A 20,790-nucleotide genomic window follows, 5' to 3' on the forward strand; every position below is an offset into this window, starting at 1 on the left:
TGTCAGCTTCAAGAGATACTGACACAAATGGTTAGAGGTATTATTAAGTATGTAATATTAATAATGTTATTAAAAGAAGCTGCTAAAATATCCTGTCTAATGCACAAGTCTTGATGCTGCTGCTTTTTGAACAAAAACAGAAACTTTAGATTCTCCACATGGAAAAGGACATAAATTAAAACAGGTAACAGAATCAGATTAGAGATTTACTTTGTTCTGTCATAAAATACGAACAAAAAAAGCACCCTGGATTCCAAACCTTGAAGTTGTTTCAATCTCTGGTGCACGAGTGTGAAATGACGGATGATGGGAGTTTATCCGTACCTGTGAAGGCCACCGTTCCAGTCGGATCAGCTCTTAGTCTGGACCTAAGTGCCTGCCGCTGAGCATCTGTGGGCTTCAGACCGATTAGATCCAGTGCCTGAAACACACACATACGCACAGATCAATACGCACAGCGGGGCGTGTTGAAAACATCGACCAGGGGTGCACTGATGTGCTTCACTTTGCTTCTCCTCACGTGTTTATGTTTTGTTTTCTTTTTTTACTGTGATCATAGTTGAATGATTATGATACACTGCTGATTCCAGACCCGTTTATGATAACGCTGCAGGGGAAAGAATCAACAATCATTTTTATTTCTCCCATTATCCAGTAGACTGGTTGCAGTTCAATTAACACTGCTGTGCAATGCATTGATGTTTTGTTTATTTCCCCTCTAAACAAATTCATGTATCATCAGCATATTGTGTGACAAAGTAAGCTTGTCCTGTATTGCTTTAAATGAGTGGCAACTAGTGCCGGTGACCTGTGCTGCTGTTTATCAGTGTCGGCCGGGGGAGCGGCACAGAGCTCAGCATGCAAACGGGTTCATTTATATCTTCAAATGTGCATTTAATCCATATTTCTTATCACTAACAACATGTCACTTTTTTGACATTTTGAACCAAGCAATTATTGTTCATGTAATAAATAAATAGTCTAAGTTGCAGCATCTTTTGATAATTGCTCTACGACATTTCTCTGTGCATTTCTCTTCTGGGGAAAATCAAATATAATCCTCAAAGACCACAGAGACTATCGCTGTCTAATGATACATTTGTCTGTGGGTTAATCAATCTCATTCAACATGATGGAGAGTGTTGCTTTGGCCTTATTTGGAGCAAAGGCGGGTCATGCAGCTGTGCGATTCGCTACACTCTTTCCAGCCGTTTTGCTCCTATTTTTTATCCAATCCCTGCACTGGTTTCCTGAGGCAGTTTGCCGTAAATATATTTAATGACGATTTCATGCAGTGGTTTTTCAATCAAGCCACAGTTGTTGTCTCTGCAGCCACAAACACGACAGATGCATTTATTTTCGATTTGAAATTTCTGACACTGTTTTGTAAAAAAATATTTTCACATAAATATTTGACATTGTTAAAGAGAAAATTAGGATAGGCTGTGAAGTAAATTATTTGTACTGTTTGTTTCTTATTTTTGTGCCTTTGACGCTCATTCAAAACACGTATTTTACAATACAATACTAAAGTTGTTGGAAAGTTTTACCAATGTAGAAGACAGCCATTCACCTGTGTTGATATGGTTCTGTAAAGATCCTGATTGTCATTGGCTGTGCTGTTTCAGAGCATTGCATGATTCATTCTGATTGGTGCAGCCTTAGTCTTAGTTGGACATCATACTTCATTGACTTCATTCCATGTGACTTATGCATTGGATGTAGGCTTTTTCAAGCGGCTAAGAAATGATCTGTTTTCAGTCAACTTCCCTTTTTAGTTGACAATTTAAGCATTTGAGGGTTGTTTTTCTCTTAGATTTGAACTTTTGTGTCAAAAGAAGAAACATGGAAAGTCCAGCCGTTTTTGGTAAAGATGTAATGACTAACAAAAACAAAGGCAGCTGAGTTTTAGCCTTGAAGATCGTAATCATTGCTCAGACTTCCAAGTTGTTCTCTCCGAGTTGTTTGGATTTTGTTTTCATGTGGATTCACAAGATGATAAAAGCACCTCAGTTTTCTGTTAATAACTCTACATTTCATTGTTTTGTTTTAAATAAATGACAGAGAAACATTTTCTGCAGAAAGAAAGCATCCTGACCTAGATGGTCCCACTGAGCTGGAACTGTTTTTTTTTTTTTATATATAAGACGAAACAGTTTTTTCCTTTACATTTGAATAAGACTCTAAACTGACCTGTTCAAGTCTCTCCAGCTTGAAGCGACAGCTGGAACTGAGCGAGCATTTCATCTGAACGGGCTGACTGCTCCCAGAATCTGAAACCAGAAAACACAGTGAAATCTCTTTCACTCTGCTACAGTTTAATCTTTTAGGCAAAATCTGAGACAGATCTCAAACTTTCATGGCAAAGCATTACAGAGAAATAACATATTTGTTCATTTTTACTTCACATTTACAAAAGCTACAAATAAGAGAACCTTCATATAGAAAGGCTACTTTTTGTTATGTTGTTCTTTCACAATTGATCTTTATACTGTATGTTGAATAAATTACAACCCATAAAGAAATATGACCAAGAAAGGCTTGGAAAGTGGCCAAAAAGACAAGGAAAAATAAAAAAATGACAGTGATGCAGATCAACAGAACAAATGAAAGCGAATGCCAAGCTCTGCATGACACTAATGCATATTTACCGTGTGTACAACGGTAAGCTGGTTTTACTGGAGTGAGCTTACATTGTGACGTCAAAGATGAAAATCTGGATAGATTAACATATGGAGGGAGACCTCAGGATTCCTGTCACACAGAGCCGTGATGGAGCTTCACACCTCTGAAGCCAGTCACAGCCCAGACCTCCCACCTGCATCACTTCCTTTTTCCTCCTTGAACCATCTGCTTTGCTGCGACTGTAAACTCACGGCTCAGCTGCCCACAATCTGTCTGCACTGACAGTCAGGAGGTTCTGATGAAGGGACACGCCATCACACAAAACATCTCAGCATTTAAACGCTAAATGGGATGAATGTGGGAACTGGAGTGCAGCAGCCATGGGCGTTGCTTTGAAAAGCAGAAATCCAGCCTGTCTATTTATTCACCTTATTCAGCCCTGCCTACTTTTTCAACAGCGCCACTTCCGTTTTGTCTTAGCAGTTCCGATAAGCCGTCAATTTGCATTGTCGGTATCAGAAAATGATATGGGAAGAAACTAACATGTTGGGCATACACTGTATGAGTTTTTTGCCCTTTTTGGCCCGATTCTTCAATCGTGCGAGAATGTTTTGGATTTGGCCGAGTTTCAGCGGCATCATGCGTCCTGTAGTATACAGGGGGTAACGAGGGGCGATTCACCTCTCACGAGCACCTCCTGATCACGAATCGGACGGTCGGATGAAAATCAAGCATGTATGAAATTCCGTCGGCCTTCGTGAGGTGATCATGAGCACGTCCTGCTGTTGAAGCAGAGCTACGAGCGTCTAGAAGCAGATTTCCTCCAACCTTGCGCACTGAGCATGTGCAAACAAGGAAATTCTTCTTCTTCTCAGACGAAAACATAGGAGTGGAGAGAAGCATGGCAGCGCTGCGTGTGACACGGAGTCAAACTCGTAGATTGCAAAGGCAGCGCATTTCGTTCTAGTGAGCCTCATAGTTTTACATACTTTTTCTTCTTCTACTGTTTACATTTGGCTTCTGGGTAGAGGAGTCCAACAAGCGCCATCTCTCTAGTCCGAGGTGTGGTTTTTAGTCGTACAGTTTGAGCAGCCCATTAACCGCTGGAGAGACGCATCAGAGTCGCCCCTCCCCGACTGTTTTAAGTTTTTTTAGAAATGTTTTTTTTATTTTGTTCTATTTTGCAAGCACCCTGGCGTGCAGCTGCTCATGAGGTGAGACGCTGCAGCAGATTTTGATTCGCAGTCGACGCAGCTCTCTTTAACAATGACTGCAATGACTATAAATGCAACAATAACAAATTCCACTCTTTCTACTTCTAGAGATGTACATGTGAGCATGTGAGGGAGTGACAATTGTTAACATTTTGAAATGCATGGAGAAGATGGCACTTTTTTTTAGCTTTCATAAGGAATGTTCACATATTCACTTCTAATCTTAGTTTTCTTATTAATCTCTTGAAATAATTGCAAATTTTAATTTATTTTGATTAAACTTCAAATTACAACAAGGTTTCAGGTTGAGGAAAGGTTTAAACACTTTACCCACAAATAGCTAGTGGTACTTCCTACAATTATTAGTCTCTGACATCAATCTGAAGGATGTTTGCCAATCTCCTCGCTTTTAGCAGTGACGCATTTGCGGGTTTTCATGCATTACAGCATTTTCCTGGAATCCTGTATTTTACCTCCTGTGTTTTTCTATGTTTCCTCTGCTGTGGTGTCAAAATAATAAAAATCTGGACTAACCTGTCCAAAGAACATTATTATTATTATTATTATTATTATTATTATTATTATTATTATTATTATTATTATTATTATTATTATTATTATTATCTGCCCTTTATCTTATTCTTTGGAGAGCAAAGGTTTCCTTCTTTCACAACGTTGAAAGTTGAACTTGTGCGGTCCCGTTCTGACTGTGCAGAACTGCACTTACATATCAACAGTAGCCAGAGCCTGCAGGAGGTCATCTGATGATATTTTAGGGTATCTGAAAACTTGTTTTAGCATCTTAAAGTCATTTTACTGGGTTGAACTTGCTTAGAGATCAATACTTGAGCATGTTGACTGTTGGTTTAAGTGACTTCCACTTGTGAGCTATGTTCCATTGGGAAGACTGGTTGATTTCAAGTTTTCTGAGACTCCTTCAAATCTCATACCAGACTCATAAACTACCGTGTATGTAAACTGAATTGCTCACTATTGTTAAAATTGATATCAAATCTCCAGATTCCCAAACATGTTAGAAATGTCATGATTTGGAGGTGCCTGGTCATGGTTTTGATTTAGATTCATGTTTTTCTTGTCGTTTATGTTCTATAGGTCTCGATGTTTTCAGTTAGTAATTTTGCCGTCGAGGTTTTGCCATAAGGTTCCCTTCTTTGTGTTTTAGATACTCTTTACCTTCTAGTTAATTCTTACATTGATTTGTACTTGGAGTCTTGCGTTTATGTCCTCGGTCAGATTATGTCCTCGTGTTTCTATTCAGTTCCATTCATGTTTATTTCAGTCTGCACCCTCCATCCTACCGTAGCTCCAGCCAGTTTACCTCATTAAATTCACCTGCTGCTGTTAATTAGCTTTAAGTCCTCTGACCTGGGTCTCTGCTTGTTTAATCCTGCCTCCCACAGTCTCTTACTGCCAGATCGGCAGAAAGCCATTATGTGAGGTAGCCTTCCAGCATTCTTTGTCTGATTGCCTGTTTTTGACCTTAAGCTTTTGGATGTTCCCTGTTAGACTTGCCCTTGCTGGACATGACCTTGGACTGTTTTGACCACGATTCTAGCCTAGCTCTTTGTTCTTGTCTGCCTTCTCCTGCCTATCATCTCCTGCTGTGAGCAGCCTGCTCCAGTCTGGAAATCGTTCTTCCCACAGCTGTTTTTGTTTGTTTTGTTTTTAAAATAAACCATTAAAGTGCATCTCTGTGTCTGGCTCAAATATCGGGTTCTCTCATTTATCGGGTCATTTTCACATGACCGTCTTACATTATCAGGGTTTTGGTATAAGGTTTAGCGTTTTGAGTGTAAAGGTGCGCTCAGATTAAACTCGAATGTGTCAGGCTGAGTAACAGATTGACATGATATCCCTAAGCGCAGGTGCCACACAGAAGTGACGTGATGCGTGCCATTTTGGCAATTAAAGCAAAGCCAGAGCAACAGGAAACCTGCAATGGATGCAAAGTGACAATTGTTGGAGTTAAAAAAGCTAAACGTTTGTAGCGCCACGACAACCAATCAGGAGGTGGATGTGGTTGTGACGTGTTGTGAAGGCCTGCGACGGAGATGAAGCAGTTTTCATTGAACATGAAAGACAAGCTGATAGTGGCGCTCTGCCGGTCAGCCTGACTTGTGTGCCCAATTATTACTACTGAGACAAGTCCAGAAAGGATCAACCTAGCATAAGAGTGATCGAAGAGACTGGAATGGCAGGGAAATGAAAGTGTCACTAGATAGCACCATTGTGCTGCTATAATCTGGCTTGTTGCCCGTTGTGCAACTGCTGTCGCCCGCTGTGCGAACGGCCGGTGATAACGTCAGTGGAGCGACAGCAAGCAACAGTGGCGACATTGTGAGCGCACCTCTTAAACATTTGTTTAAGATTCCCTTCAACTGTTCTAGTTAACTGAATCACCACTTTTTTTTCTATCTACATTTTATTCCTACTTGCTTTTATTCTGTTTTATTGTGCTATATGGTAAGCATGTAAAGCACTTTGCATTGTCTTTGTACTGAATTGTGCTATACAAATAAATTTGCCTTGCCTTGCCTTAAGGTTTGGGTTTTGCTATATTTTGAGTAAGTTTAAGTAAGTGCTCCAGGAGATGGTTGGCTGGTTCCATCCTCAGATTTCAGTTGTCATATGTAAAAAAGTTGGATGAAAAATTTGGTGAAACTGATGTTTTAGTTTTATAGCTCGTTTCCTCCAACATAACACAGCCTGTTCACAGCCTGTTAGATGTCATTGGTGGACATTGTATTTCAATATGTTCAGTAAAGCCTATTTGGTTAAGATTTAGTAATAATCTGAGGCTCAAGCGCTTAGCAAAGCAAGATTAAAACAAATCCAAATCAGTATAGCACTCAGACAAAGAGATATAAAGTATGTGCTGATCATTTGGTAAGCAAATACAAGTCCAGGTCAGACTGGATGGGTGGTTGGATTTGATGGTATTTTACAAATGTTTCAGCAATAACAATTTAAATAATAATCCAAATAATTTTTAGTTCAGCTTTGAAAATTTACACAAAATTTAGTTTAACAGATTTAAATTCTTAGCTTCTTTATGCCTATAAGCATGGGATTGTTGTGCTGCATTCCAGCTGCATTTGGAACTGAGAAATGCCGGCTTCTGAATGGAAAAAGATCAACTGTAACGGCCACTATAGCCAGATTTTTCCCCTCGGAAAGTAAAGGAAATGTTTTAAGGCCGACTGTCGGATCCAATAAGGCGGCTCCTCGCATCAACAACAGTAAGCTGTGATAAAACGTGTTTATTTTATAAGACACAGGCATAAGAGTGTGTCTAAAATCAAAGTTACATGTAGCGGCTGCAATTCTGAACCAAACAAATTAAGAGTGGTGTTTGTATGTGGTACAGTACAGCTTTAAAGGATGTTTCTAAGACGTACTACAAACAGCTTTCCTGGCCGTCGCCATAATGTAATCATAACCTTTTGTATCCAACTTCAACTGTGTTAACTGGAACACTACTTACTCGGGTTTACCTCATTCCCAGCCCCTATTTTGATTTTCTGTGGCAAATGGGATGCAACATTAATATTCTGTGAGATACCTGCTCTGCTGCTGCCACAGAAAGATCTCCTGCAGGGTTTCTGTGAATCCTCGAGCCGTGTTAAGAGTTCTCCTCATTGAACCAGTGTGAATCTTTCTTGGAGGAAACAGAAACTCACCAGGGTTTGTGTCTGCGCTGCCGTCGCCCTGTGGTGCTGAGCAGACCCCCGTTGGCTCCGTTCTGCCGGGTGAAACTCGCACCTGAAAAACGCACAGCAAGCCCGCTGATCAGAGGCTGTGGCAGGTCAAAGGTGTCATGATTTGGGTTTGGTTATGGTTTATGTTTGTTATTTGATTAATTACTTCACTCTCCTGCCTTTAAGTTCAGTTTCTGTTTTAGGTTCTGTCTTAGTTTTTGAATAAGTTGGCTTTTATTGTGGTTTGATTTTGTTTTATGTTATTAGTTTATCCGGCCTGCTCTGACCATTTCTGTCACCAGTCTTAATTCAGTTCACCTGCCAGCATTCTTCCACCCTGTCACTCCCTTACTCCAGTCACTATCGTATCAGCTTCAGTTTACTCCCAAACACTTCCCTGTTCCTGATTAGCTCCACCCATGCCAGTAATTAGTTTCACTCCATTCACCTGATCACTCCCTTACTTATACCTGCCTCTGCCCCCTGCAATCTGCCACATCATTGTTTTTTCCATGTCCATGGGTGAGTTTTGTCCAGCAGTTCCTGTTCCCTGTTATATGTTTCTCCTGCCTGATTTGATTGCCTGCCTTTCTGCTTTGGACTCTTTATTTACCACTAGCTTTGTTTTTGTCCTGCCCTTCATTTTTGCCTGCCTGTTTTTCTTGGTTCCTGCTCACACCTGTGTTTGGAAATAAACCTTCTTTAAAACGTACATCTTGTCTGGTTGAATACTGGGTCCTCTGTCTCCGGTTCATGACAAAAGTTAAAGTTCTTCCTCACATCAAAAAGAAGCATCCATTCTGGTACTTTTTTTAATTCAGATAAATCGATATATTTTTGTTGTAAATGACAGTAAAATGCTGACTCTTGAAAGATATGAAAAACGTTTTTTTTTTCTCGCTTACAATTCCAGTTGCTAATTCATGCTCCGCCCCCTTTATTCTTACACTTAGAGAAGGAGGCCCTCTGTTTCTGATTTTATAAAGAAGGAATCCCATCCAACAGATACAGGGTGACTCACTGATCCACTAAGCTAGCCCATTGCGTGTTAAAGTCTTTGCTTGGATCAAATCGCTTGTGTGAGGCTGCGTCTCATTACGCTGTAAGGATGTTGATGTTCTGTTACTTTGACTCTGAAATATCTGAAGAAACATGCCAGAGTTTTCCCAAATCATTTATGACTTTAGGTTTAAGGGTTTCCCACCTGTGAATCCAGCAACTGTTGGATGCGACACGAGTAAAGGGCCATCTGACCAACAGGTTTAGACGCAAGCATGAAAGGTTTACTCATATTGTGGACAATCAGCCTCTGTTCAATGTGCATCTGCATCTCAGACCTGGGTAATGTTGACCGGCGGGAGCGTCTCGCAGGCGGGGTTCCTGCTGGAAGTGATCTTTGTGACCACAGCCGGCTGTGGAGCTGCGGAGCCCAGCCCGGGGGCCTTGGTCTGGGGCCCGGCTCCACCGCTGCACCCCTGCAGGCAGACGGGGCTGTGGGAACCGCTGCTAGAGCCGGACGACGACCTCCGCCGGATGAACGCGATCTCCACCGTGGGGTCTGGTCTGAAACACAACATAAGGGTGTGTTTGGAATAAATATTCATCCCCGTTAAGCCCCTTCGTCTCAAACGGACGTGTGGAAAAATCGTGCACGTCAGATTCAATCCCCCATCAGTCTGTCAGGTTTTGTTTATGTTGGACCTGAGTTTGGTGCGAGTCAGGATGCTCCTGACCTCCTCGTATGTCACTCCGATGAGAGACTCCTTGTTGATGGACACCAGCTGGTCTCCCACCTGCAGCCGGCCGTCCTGCGACAGAACCAAAGGAATTAACAGGTACTGCAAAGCCACTCCAAGGACTCAGAGAGCAGAACTTTTCTGCCTATTTTTTTTTTATTAGGATGTGCATTTTTTTTTTACCCAACTACAACTGTAAAAATAATTTAAATAATAGTGAGATTGTAAATTAACCAGCTGTCCAGCTGCTAAAATAAGCACTGAAATGTGGAAAAATACTGCAAGAACTCAAGGAAGGAACATTACATTTTCTTATATGCATCTTTATGTCGCCCCTCCTGGGGTCTCTGCACAGTTTTGCCTCCTGGGGACTTTCTCTCTAACAGAAAATCTGCTTCAAAGTAAATGTGCAGAAAAAACCCTGATTCTTCTCATATTCTTAAGGTTCTTATTGTGCAAAGACAATTCCACACACAATACATCTATAACTGATGCTAATTCGGGTTCATCTCCAATCGTGTTAGACAAACTCCATGCAAAATAGTTTAAATATTTCCCCCTGAAATCCAATGTAGGTTTGTTGTGAGTGAATATAAATTTGCTTTTGCTTATAAAATCACAATAATCAAGTTTAATCTTGAAGAGCTACGTGCAGCGTAGACTAGCCAAAACGTGACTCAAGGCCTTATCTGGGAAGATGAAGACATTTTATGCCTTTTTGCCTGTCATCTACACAGAAACTCCGTTTCACATCACGGAAAATTATTATTTCTGAAAAATCCAGCCAGACCGAAGAATTCGGAAAACCCTAGTTTTTGTGTTTGAACGTGAACGTCACAAAACAGAGCATTAGGGTCCTGCGCATCATAGTCTGTGACAAATAATGTGCCGCTGACGTCGCGTGCTACTATTTTTATACACTTGGCCATGCCGTGGAGGAAAAATTAATGCAATCAAAGGGGTGCTGCTCTTTACGTTGGTTCAGACGTGTTTTGCTTGTTTGTTTTTTACAAGCCCAACTGGGCCAATATGTCGAGGGGCAAAGGAGATAGAGCTGTTTTACACCCTTCCAATACAGAGAGAGCATGTGGCACTTTAGAAGGATTCTGATTGACTGACATAGGTCTTAGCTTTGGAGGACACCTATGCTTTTGGCATGTTTAAAACAATGCTCAGAGGTGTACTTGTACGGCACCATTTGGATAAAAAGTTTTCTGAAAACGATCCCATGTGTACAATGTTATTTTTAAAAACGCTGTTGGGATGCGGGTTATTTGTTTTTATAATGATCAAGTTACGTGTGTACAATGCCTAAATCTCATTGTGAGAAACTTATGGATATTAACATGATAGAATAAGTATATTAGTATTTCTGACAGCAACAGCAACAAAACAGCAACAAAAAAAACTTGGAAAAAGCAGACTAATTAACATTTTAGGCACATTACTCCAGTTTCTCTGACTAACAAGAGAAAGAAAAATATTTTAAGAGATGGCCTGAAGATAAACAATACACAGCTCCTGTCAAAAGTATTCAGATTCACTCAACTTTCATATATGTTGTCACAAGAAAGTCAGAAATGTCGAAGTAAATGGGTTTTCTTCCACGATTGTCCTATATTTAGCTTTATCCATCTTCCCTTCAACTGCGTCCAGCTTTCCTGTCCCTGCTGATGGAAACCACTCCACAGCATGATGCTGCCACCTCCATGTGTCATTGTGGGGGTGGAGCATCGTTTGCAGACGTTCACTCATAGTTTCTCTCCACATAATCTTTTGCATGTCGGCCAAAAGATTCGATTTTGGTCTCATCAGACCAGGGCATCGTCCTCCACACATTTAATACTCTCCTTGTCCTGCCTGTCAGTACGGGTGGACAATCATGTCTCGATAGGGTTTGCGGTGGTGCCATCCTCTTTCCATGTTATTTTGACTGGTTGAACAGTGCATTGTGGGACGTTTAAAGTTTTGGTTATTGTTTTATGACTTAACCCTGTTTAAAACTCTCCTCTTTCTCCCTGACCTGTCTCCCGTGTCTTCACAGTGCTGTCTGAGTCTCTTAACATGTCGCTGAGGCCTTCAGAGAACAGCTGCATTAACTGGGTGACTTGAGTTAATTGCGCTGGATTTCATTAACGTATCAGAGTGAAAGGGGCCAAATACGAGCTACCTTGTTTTTTTTTCTATTATTTTGTTAAAGTTTTGAAAACCATGCATCGTTTTCACAAATGTACAATCATCACAATTATTGTAAAGAGGTTTAGTAGGTGGGAAAACCTTTTTAAGTCGCTGATAAATGTTTAACATGACAGCAAACAGCAGCTGAACAGAGCCGACTCCTCCTCCTGTCTTCACAAAGACAGTCTGTGGTTCCATATCTGACGTTTCTGCTTTGATGATAAAGAACCGTTAAGTTAAAAAAGACTCTAACCTTCTGGCAGTCTCCTCCAGGCACTATTTCCTGAATGAACACCATAGGTCCTTCAGCTCTGTTAGCTCCTCCCTTGACGACAAGTCCCAGGCCTGTTCCCTTGGCGACACATATCAACTGAATGACACTGTCACTGTGGGGGAGAGGAGAGGAGAGGAGACGATGGGATGACAGAGATTAAATTCTGAGCTCGGAGTCAGCCGGCAACGCAGCCTAATCTTCAACCATCCTCTGCTTCAGAACTGCTGAAGATGCTTTTTACTATTTTTAGTTTCCGCCGCTGTTTCCATGCAGCTCAGTCACAGTTGGACAGCTTATGTAACCAGAGACAAACTTTGTGGAACTGCTGAATGAACCTGTTTGTCTCTGGACAGACAGCAGACTGAACGAAGGAAAGAATGCGGGGGATTTACTCATTAGCTTCTCTGATGGGGGAAATTCAACCTTTTCAAAGGATCCGCTGGATGTGGAATACATTTATGCAGCATAGCTGAAGCTTTTTCTTTAGACAGCTGCTCAGAAACAAGAACCAACAACTCAAAGCTCTTCAAGTTTTTACAATTTATTTTCTTACAGCCCAGCAGAAATCTTTCTCTGTAGCAAACATGATGTTCTGAGCTATCATGCAAACTATCCATCCATTCATTTTCTGTCACGCTTGTCCCTCATGGGGTCACGAGGGGTTGCTGGTGCCTATCTGCAGCGTTCAATGGGCGAGAGGCGGGGTACACCCTGGAAATATCGCCAGTCTGTCGCTGGGCTAACACAGAGACAAACAGGACAAACAACCACTCACGCATGCACTAACACCTAAGGACAATTTAGAGAGACGTCACGCAAACTAACAAGTGTCTAATTTGTGTTAAAATCTGAGCATTCAGCCTAGAATTCCCATATGTTAAAGAACAAACCCTTTTTTTTTAAAGAAAAGTTGCAAAAACCTGCAACTAGTTCTGCTCTAACTTTCCAGCTACCAAAGGTAGTGCAACTTGGAAATGAGATCAGTGATGGGTTGGAAATAATTCACATCCAGGACGGCCACAAGAGGGCAGAAGTGGGTGGCATAATGAGTTATCAGGCAGCTTCTGGAGCATCCAACAGTCAGAACAATGAGAACGCATCATCAGACGGCATTACACCACATTAGTCTACAACAGGGGCTTGGATGAAGACATCGCCACCAGTCATTTCTGAGTTATTCCTGAAATCTGCTGCATCCGTCCTACCTGAAGGCAGGTGCTGGCGTGTGCACGGTGTAGGCGGAGGTGGTGGTGTAATGCGGAGCGTGGCTGTAGGCGGTGATTCCCTCTTTAGGACTCAGCAGCTGTGGGCTCTCCGATCGGGAGGAAGAGGAGGAGGAGGCCGTGTCTGTCAGCTTCCCTGAGCGGAAACAAGAGAAGAATAAAGAAGCGAGCAGCAAGAGGTGGGAGACGGAGACAAACAGCAGCAGAGGAGGAGGGAAAGAATCCGGTAGAGAGGTAATTTTATAACGAGTGAACACAGGAGCAAAAAAAAAAGATTTTAAAAGATTTCTCTCTTTGGGAATAAAATGTGATTCTGAACGTGCAGGGAAGAATAGGAAACAAGGCCTCTAAGGGATTTAAGAAAGTTCTTATTGGGAAAAAAAAAAAATTTTTTAAAGAGACATTTGGGAAACAATTTTAGCGTGAAGAAATTTGGGAAACTTTTCCGAAGAAGGGATTTTCAGAACATCTTTGATAGAGAGCAGACTGTGGAAACACTGAAGGAATGGAAAGGTGGGTGAGGATGCTCTGACAGACTGTTTTCCTTTGATCTATTCACACTGTGGGGATATTTTTGGAGAGATGATTCTCTGTGAGCTATAGGAACATTTTAAAAGGGAGAATGCTCCTGTGTTTCCCCAGGTCATCTCCTCTTTAAGGAACGTTTGGAACCTCGGCTGTGACGTGCTACAGTGAGCGATCACCGGGAAAACGGAGCTCCTTTTTCGGGGGTTTACCTGTGGACAGCTGTGTCGGAGAGATTCTTCCTGACGCTGTGACGTTATTGGAGCCGTACTTCTCCATCAGCTCAGAAAACTCCCTCCTGATAGACACACAGACACATCACGCTGACAGGATTTCAGCACGCAGTCATGTGGAGAAACAGGATTTCTTCCCTTCAGCAAATATAGGTAAATTACTGTAAAGGTTACTAACTCATCAAAAGGACAAAATCTGTTTCTGCAGATATGTGCTTTTAATCCCTCACATTTTCAAAATCTCCTTGGGATTTTTTTTTACCAAGTTGCAGCAAAATTCAAGGAACTTCAGATAAAATGTTCTAAAAATCCAACTGGGGAAATTCATAATAATTAAAACTATTACCCCCCCTCCCCCCCCCCAGCCCCCCTTCTGTTGCTTTTAAAAATACTTTTGGAGAAAATTTGATCTGAAAACATGAAACTGTATAGAAGTGGAGCTCCATCTTCTCCGTCGCAGCCTGCGGCACAGACTATTTCGGCAGCATGGGAGGTTCTCTTCCTTATCTGATCTGTGAGTGTTTGTCTCCCTCCGATGGAGGTCAGTCAGCCTCACAGCATCATCCATCACCGTCTGATCCGATTGGCTGCTAATGCCTGCTAAAGTGGATCTGCATGGCGGCAGATAAAAACCCTCAGAGATCAGGAATCCTTGGCTGATCCCTTCAAACCTCTGAATTCCTTCCAGTTTAAGGAAGTTAAGGAAGGAAGCTCAGCCGTTGTAGGGCTCAGCGGACATTTCCCAAACGGGAGAAGGAGAAATTCGGTAGCATGAACCCCTGAGATAACATCATCTGTTAAATGCTGATTAAAACTCATCAGATTCAATTTGTCAGGTTTTAATGTGACTGTTTGGATAGCACAGGCAAAATATCCACTGGGCAAAAGCTCAATGATCCACAGAATAGTGGATAATGATTGTACCTACAGCAGTGGCAAAAAGCCAACTGCTCAGTTTTCTTGTTTATGGAGATTTGAGCGGAAGCATCTAGTCCCATACTCCTATATGTATATACACCTTTTACTTTGATACTTTTATGGAATTAAAATTTCAAATTAAAAAAGAAATCCAGGTAGACAGGGTGTAGACATCCTTAAAGAGCTCAAGGATGTTAAGCTACAATAAAGAAGGAATTAACAATAATAACCAATATTATATTTCTTTCATTTCTAAATAATCTCTTTAGATAATAATAATAAAAAAAAATCTGTCAGACTTAAGAAAAAAAACGTTCACAAAGGTTATGATCGGTCACTTATAGACTTATGTGGTTTGGCTCAGATGTTGGTCTATCCTCTTTTTTTCTAGGCAACGTTTTAACACATTCTTCTGGTATATTTAGGTTATTGTTGTTAACTCTTATATTGTCTTTTATTTTCAAATTAAACTGATCGACAACTGAGGATATCTGACATCCAGTAACAACTCTGACAATGACAATGTTAGTTCTTGGCACCTTTTCTAGAGGCATTTTTATATTATTTATGGCCAGTAATCAAATCCCAACTAGAAAATACCTAAATGTTATGCATTTTAATCACATGTTGGTATACTATCGTATTAAAGTGTTCTCAATAAGGTTTTCGAGCACGAAAAGATACGGCTAGACATGAAGAACTAGAACATGTCCCTGTGTGTGTCGTTTCCGGGCAAGTCCGACTTTGAGCTGAACACAAGAAACTTCCACAGCAAACCCACGGAGAATCCACAAAACCACATGTTGGACTCATATAAGCCTGTTTGATAGATTATCTATCAAATGACAATAGCGTGAAAATTTTAAGCTTTGGTATGCAGTAACATGCTAAACTCACATAATGTCCAGATGGGAGGGCGGATATAACACAAACAATTAACAGTGAAAAAGTTCGGAATACTATTTAATAATAAAACTATTTACATGTCAAGATAAAACTGAATTACTGAAATGAACAGTGAGATTGTAATTCTTCCTTTGAAATATTTGCCTTATTTGCATTATATTTGCCCTGAAATCTTAAACCGATGGTCTGAAACCCCGTTTTTTTGTTGTTGTTTTTTTTTTTTTTTATGCCCCGCGGTGCAGCGAGGATACACAGTCAAATCCCCGCTGCATGATTGCATCGGGACGTCCTCACGGCGACCTGCAGATAATCCTCATAATTTGCTTTTAAAGTGTGAAACAATTTGTTGTTGAAACAATGGAGGTCGGGTTGTGGGTCGAGTGTGTGACGTGTCATCACAAAGCGGCTTCTGCGGCACCGCCCTGCTGCTGTCGTAAGGGAGAGGATGGAGGTGAGACGACCTTCCCTGTGCACTGGCAACACGCCCTAAGCTACTAAACTTTTTTTTTTTTTTTTTTTTTTATTTCAGCTCCATCTGTTCGTCTGCAGAGCGTGACCCTCAACGAGGACACAAACTGTTTCTGCTTAATTTGGGAATGCTGCTGTTGTTTGGGATCAATAAAAGGATTATCCTTCCGTGTTTTACAGCTGAGTGCAGAACTAAGACTTTATTCACATCAAAATAATAATAATAATAATGATAATACTCCCAAACAGAACAGAAACATGATTTTAAGCTTTGCGCAGAGCTGAATTAGGATGTTTTTCGGTCATTTAAAGGAGAAACCCCCAGCAGCCTGTGGAGCGTAACGCACAACTGGTGCCTGTTACCGTTTTTGCTGATCCCAGAGAGTCGCTCTGCAGGAAGCTCTGTGGACAGACAGCAGGGCGTCCTTATTGTGTCAGGCTGCGTTTGAGTTGAGGCTGACGGCTGACGTGGAAAAGCACTTGGGCCAGCAGCGGGTCAGATCAGAGCGAACACCGTGCATGTTTTTGTATGAGCAGACGGAGCTGGAGGAAACCAGAGCTGTCTGGGCAGCGAAACGTCAGCCGGTGTCGGGTAAACATCCCAGTGGGATGAAATGTTAGCGCTTTTCCTCCAACTTTTCATAAAGGACGGGGGAAAAAAAAGGAGGCTCGGTGGCTCCTTTCGATGATTCACAAGCGAACAAACCTTAAAGGAGCAAGCTAAAGCCTTCAAAGCGTTCCAGTGCAACCCTTGCATTTTGACACTAAGACAGGCAAACCGGGCGCTGTAACTTGGCCCACATGCAGAGCAGTGATTGACTGATCTACATGGAGCTGACATGTCTGGAAGGGATAGTGATGACAGGAAGTTGTTGAACAGTGGATCAGAACGTTGAGTGAAGTTCAGCTAACTCGGTAGACCCCTCATAAACCCAGACAGGGTTTGCGTTAGCCTTAGGGTTCAGATTATGTAATCAACTGACATGTCTGACGTGCCTCACTGACTCCTTCTGGTGCCGCTTTAGCCAGTTCGTTCCCATCTAAAACATCCACGCTAATTCATCTGATCTCTAACACCTAAAAAAAATGTAAAAAATACCATCCAGATGAGCCAAAATGCTTATTGTTCAAATCCTGACAAGATGCAGAGTAGCACGGGATCACTCAGAGCTTTTCACTCACAGAAAGAAGGTCCGACCCACTCCAGCTATCAGGAAAGGCCTGGTCGGGAATGAGATCTTTTCATACAGCATCACAATGTTCTTTGCATTTAACCCTGTTCAGACACGATGATGCTCACATCTTTATTTAAATGACCTGCCGCAACTTTCTCAGCGCCCCTTAGAATGCCTTCGGTTTCTGTGTTTTACTGAGAAACACGCTGTTTATGTGATACTTACCATGTCTGGAACATGCACAATGCTGTATTTAGATACAGCCATATAGTATGATTCATTGGGAGTTTATTAACTAGGATGGAGCTGACCTTAAAAAAGTGAGAAAACAAAGAAGAAAAATAATAAAAAGCTAAAAAGGGAAACAACACAACAAAAAATAAGGTGAATGTAAACAAACATCAAGATATTTAAATAGGTTTACTAGTTTAAGACTAAGACCAACCATAATATGAACTACATGTGCTCTTAACAAAAAGGTTACATTCTTTCACATTTTTAAAACAATATTTATTTAGTTGACTATTAGTTTATTTATTACTGATCTTTTGAAAGACACAGCTTCGAGTGCAGAACAGGCAAACACCGTTTTCTAGGGAAAGTGATCGTTTACCTGGATTCATCGTCTCTGGCGATCAACAGTGACATGTGGTTTGAGAGTGAGGCGCTCCTCAGGATCTCCACTGCCCTGAAAAAAAACAAACAAACAGCATAATGTATTATTTTTATTATTTTGACTTTTATTTAGACAGGTTGCCTGATTGAGATCCAAGATCTCATTTGTGAGAGAGACCCGTTTTAAAATGCACAGCCGCGACATGCTGCAAAATCCGTTGCGTGGTGGAAAAGTTAAGAGCATCAAGAGGAGAATCAGAGAGCGACAGCCATGGACCAATGAGCTGCCGAAACCAGGGATTCAGGAAGGACGGACATTACTTTGAAAAGTACTGAAGGTTGGTAATGCTAAGCTGCTCAGGCAGCAATGAATTACACAACTCCAGAGTTAAAATCACTGCATCCGTTTAGAAACACTTACTGCATCCACAATAAAGTTGGGACTCTGCTGTGCAACAAAACAACACATGCGATAATCCAGAAATCCTGCGGCTCACTCTGGGCTAAAGATCATCTGAAGATACCTTTGAGTTTGTTGCCGCTCTCTGGGTGTACCATTAACACTTTACTGCATCGCTTTTATGTCAGAGACACCACGAAAAGGCTGAGCCGGGGAAATCGTTCAGATTTGCTGCACATCGGTCAAGCTCAACTGATTTACCCAAGCAAATTGTGTTTATCGTTCAGACAAAGAGAATTTACAAACTCAAAGCCAATCTCACCTCTCATTGGTCACTCCAATCAGGCTGATGTTATTGACATCCAGAATCAGGTCACCTGACTTAAGCCGACCTGGAGCAGACAGACAGACAGGTGAGTGGAGGGGGAGGGGGGGAGGGGGGTAATGATATCTTTTCTGAAATGAGATAAACAGTCAGAGAGGATGTTACCGTCCAGAGCAGCTAAGCCGCCCGCGATCACACGCTTGATGTAGATCCCGAAGTCTTCACCCGTCAGCTCCCTGTAGCCTCCGATTATCTTCACACCTGCGGGAAGAGCAAAGAGAAGCTCCGAGAGGTTAAAATGTCTGAATGTCACGCACCGGCCACCCGTGAGCCATTGTGAGGGGGAGAGAAAGTGGAGGTTCTGGGGCTCACCGAGTCCCTTCCTGCAGTCAGAGAACTCCAGCCTCTGGACAGCTCGGTTGATGCCGTGGGGGCCCATGATCGTCCTGGCAACAAACAGAAAGCTGGTGGGTTCAGAAACATCTCAACATGGTGCCTCGGGCAAAGCCTCTGCGTGTCCTCAGAGCCCTGCTGCACAAAATAATCAAATCATCACAGGATTTTGTTATTGTCTCCCTCACTCACTCACTCCCTCACTACCTCCCTCCCTCCCTCCCTTCTCCTGCCGGCCACATGCAACCAATGATATCCGTCTCCTCCCAAACAACACAGCTGAACCACAACTGACCTGGATGTTAAAAGGCTCCGGCAGCCGAAAACAATGACTCGGAATAATCAGAGGAACAGGATAAATCGATTGTTAGACTCAAGACGGTCCTCGCAATGAGATCAGAGGGTGAGAGGGTTAAGCTGCAGAGGCTTCTTGTGGTGGAGCCTTCTGCTGGTTCTGTCCTCAGGCTCAGCGCAGCGAGTGTCAGCGGGGCGTCATTCGGATGCTTTCAGCTGGTTCTGTGACGGCTGCAGAGACCGACACCATTGCACAGAGCAGGATTCGTACTTTTTGAGGCTTTAAGCTCAGTTACGGCTCTGACTCAGGATGTTTGCATGAGCCTGTCAGAGCAGGGGCTACATAAGGTAGATGTTCTGACGTGGCTCACCTGTTAATGTTGACGCAGCACTTAAGAGCTGCAAGCAGGGGGCGCTGAAGCAAGAAAAAAAAAGAGATTTTTTTTGTGGTTTTTTTTGGCTGTGCTGAGTTCACCTCAAATTACTAAATATAGTTTGCACAAAAAAGCTCAGGAAAACATGTCAGAGCTCAGAGTAATGGATCGATGTTCTGAATCCCTGATGCTAGGTCTATCCCTGGTACAGCCCTCCTCATGGTATTTATATTCCATCCAGCAAACCTTAATCAGCTCTCTGGGATTCTACAGCACCTCTTCGACCTTAGTCTGACCCAGGAGAAGGTTCCAGTGTTGTGGAAGACCTCCTGCATTGTTCCGGTACTGAAGAAAAGTCTCCCATCAGCCCTCAATGACTTTATACCTGCTGGCCTGACATCCCACATCATGAATGCTCTCTAGAGAGACTCCTGTTGGCCCGCCTGAGTAAGCCAACTAGTAGCTATCAGAACCACCTGCAGTTTGCTTATTGCTATCGAGTTGGAGTTGACAATGCCATCATACACCTGCTTCAACAAACCCGCTGTCATTTAGACAAGGCAAACAACAGTGTGAGGATCATGTTCTTTGATTTCCCCAGTACATTTAACACAATTCAGAAACACAATTCAATTTGCTTTGTCAAAAACCCCAGAACACTCAGGTGAAGGCCTCAATAATCACCTGGATCAGGGTACCACCTGACAACCAGACCGCAGTTTGTGAGATTGAAGGGTTGTGTGTCTGAACAGGTAGTCAGCGGCACAGGAGCACCACAGGGGACTGTACTCTCACCATTCCTTTTCACACTTTACACCGCAGACTTCCAACATAAGACAGACTCCTGTCATCTACCGAAAGTTTCAAATGATTCTACAGTCTTTGGATGTATCAGAAATGGACAGGAATCTGAGTACAGAGGGCTGGTGGACTGCTTTGTGGTACGGTGTGGAAGCAATCATCTCATTCTGAACGTGGATAAAACAAATTAAATTATTGTGGATGTCAGAGCAACTGATTTAAAGAAGCTCAACAAGCTTATAAAGAAGGCCAGCTCTGCTCTGGGACCCTTTTACAACCTCAGTAGATGATTATGCACAAATGATTCTTCATGTATTGAAGAACAACTAAATAAAGGAATGATAAAAAATAATAATAAAACAACATAGACAACCCTAAGCATCCTCTTCCTCAT

General features: G+C 42.1%; 1 protein-coding gene across 1 annotated transcript in view; it reads right to left on the reverse strand.

Moving 5' to 3' along the window:
- Positions 1 to 20,790, reverse strand: part of stxbp4 (syntaxin binding protein 4) — a 67,409-nt gene that overhangs the window by 31,139 nt on the left and 15,480 nt on the right. Inside the window, exons 2-13 of the mRNA XM_036142360.1 lie at positions 18,907 to 18,980; positions 18,700 to 18,795; positions 18,532 to 18,601; positions 17,808 to 17,882; positions 13,707 to 13,792; positions 12,952 to 13,105; positions 11,726 to 11,858; positions 9,260 to 9,366; positions 8,896 to 9,121; positions 7,541 to 7,622; positions 2,194 to 2,273; positions 325 to 421 (exon numbers count right to left, since the gene is read on the reverse strand). Coding sequence (XP_035998253.1) covers positions 325 to 421; positions 2,194 to 2,273; positions 7,541 to 7,622; positions 8,896 to 9,121; positions 9,260 to 9,366; positions 11,726 to 11,858; positions 12,952 to 13,105; positions 13,707 to 13,792; positions 17,808 to 17,882; positions 18,532 to 18,601; positions 18,700 to 18,795; positions 18,907 to 18,980 — 1,280 coding nt within the window. The remainder of the gene's footprint in view (positions 1 to 324; positions 422 to 2,193; positions 2,274 to 7,540; positions 7,623 to 8,895; positions 9,122 to 9,259; positions 9,367 to 11,725; positions 11,859 to 12,951; positions 13,106 to 13,706; positions 13,793 to 17,807; positions 17,883 to 18,531; positions 18,602 to 18,699; positions 18,796 to 18,906; positions 18,981 to 20,790) is intronic.

Source organism: Fundulus heteroclitus, chromosome 10, assembly GCF_011125445.2.
Source record: "Fundulus heteroclitus isolate FHET01 chromosome 10, MU-UCD_Fhet_4.1, whole genome shotgun sequence".
Taxonomy (NCBI): domain Eukaryota; kingdom Metazoa; phylum Chordata; class Actinopteri; order Cyprinodontiformes; family Fundulidae; genus Fundulus; species Fundulus heteroclitus.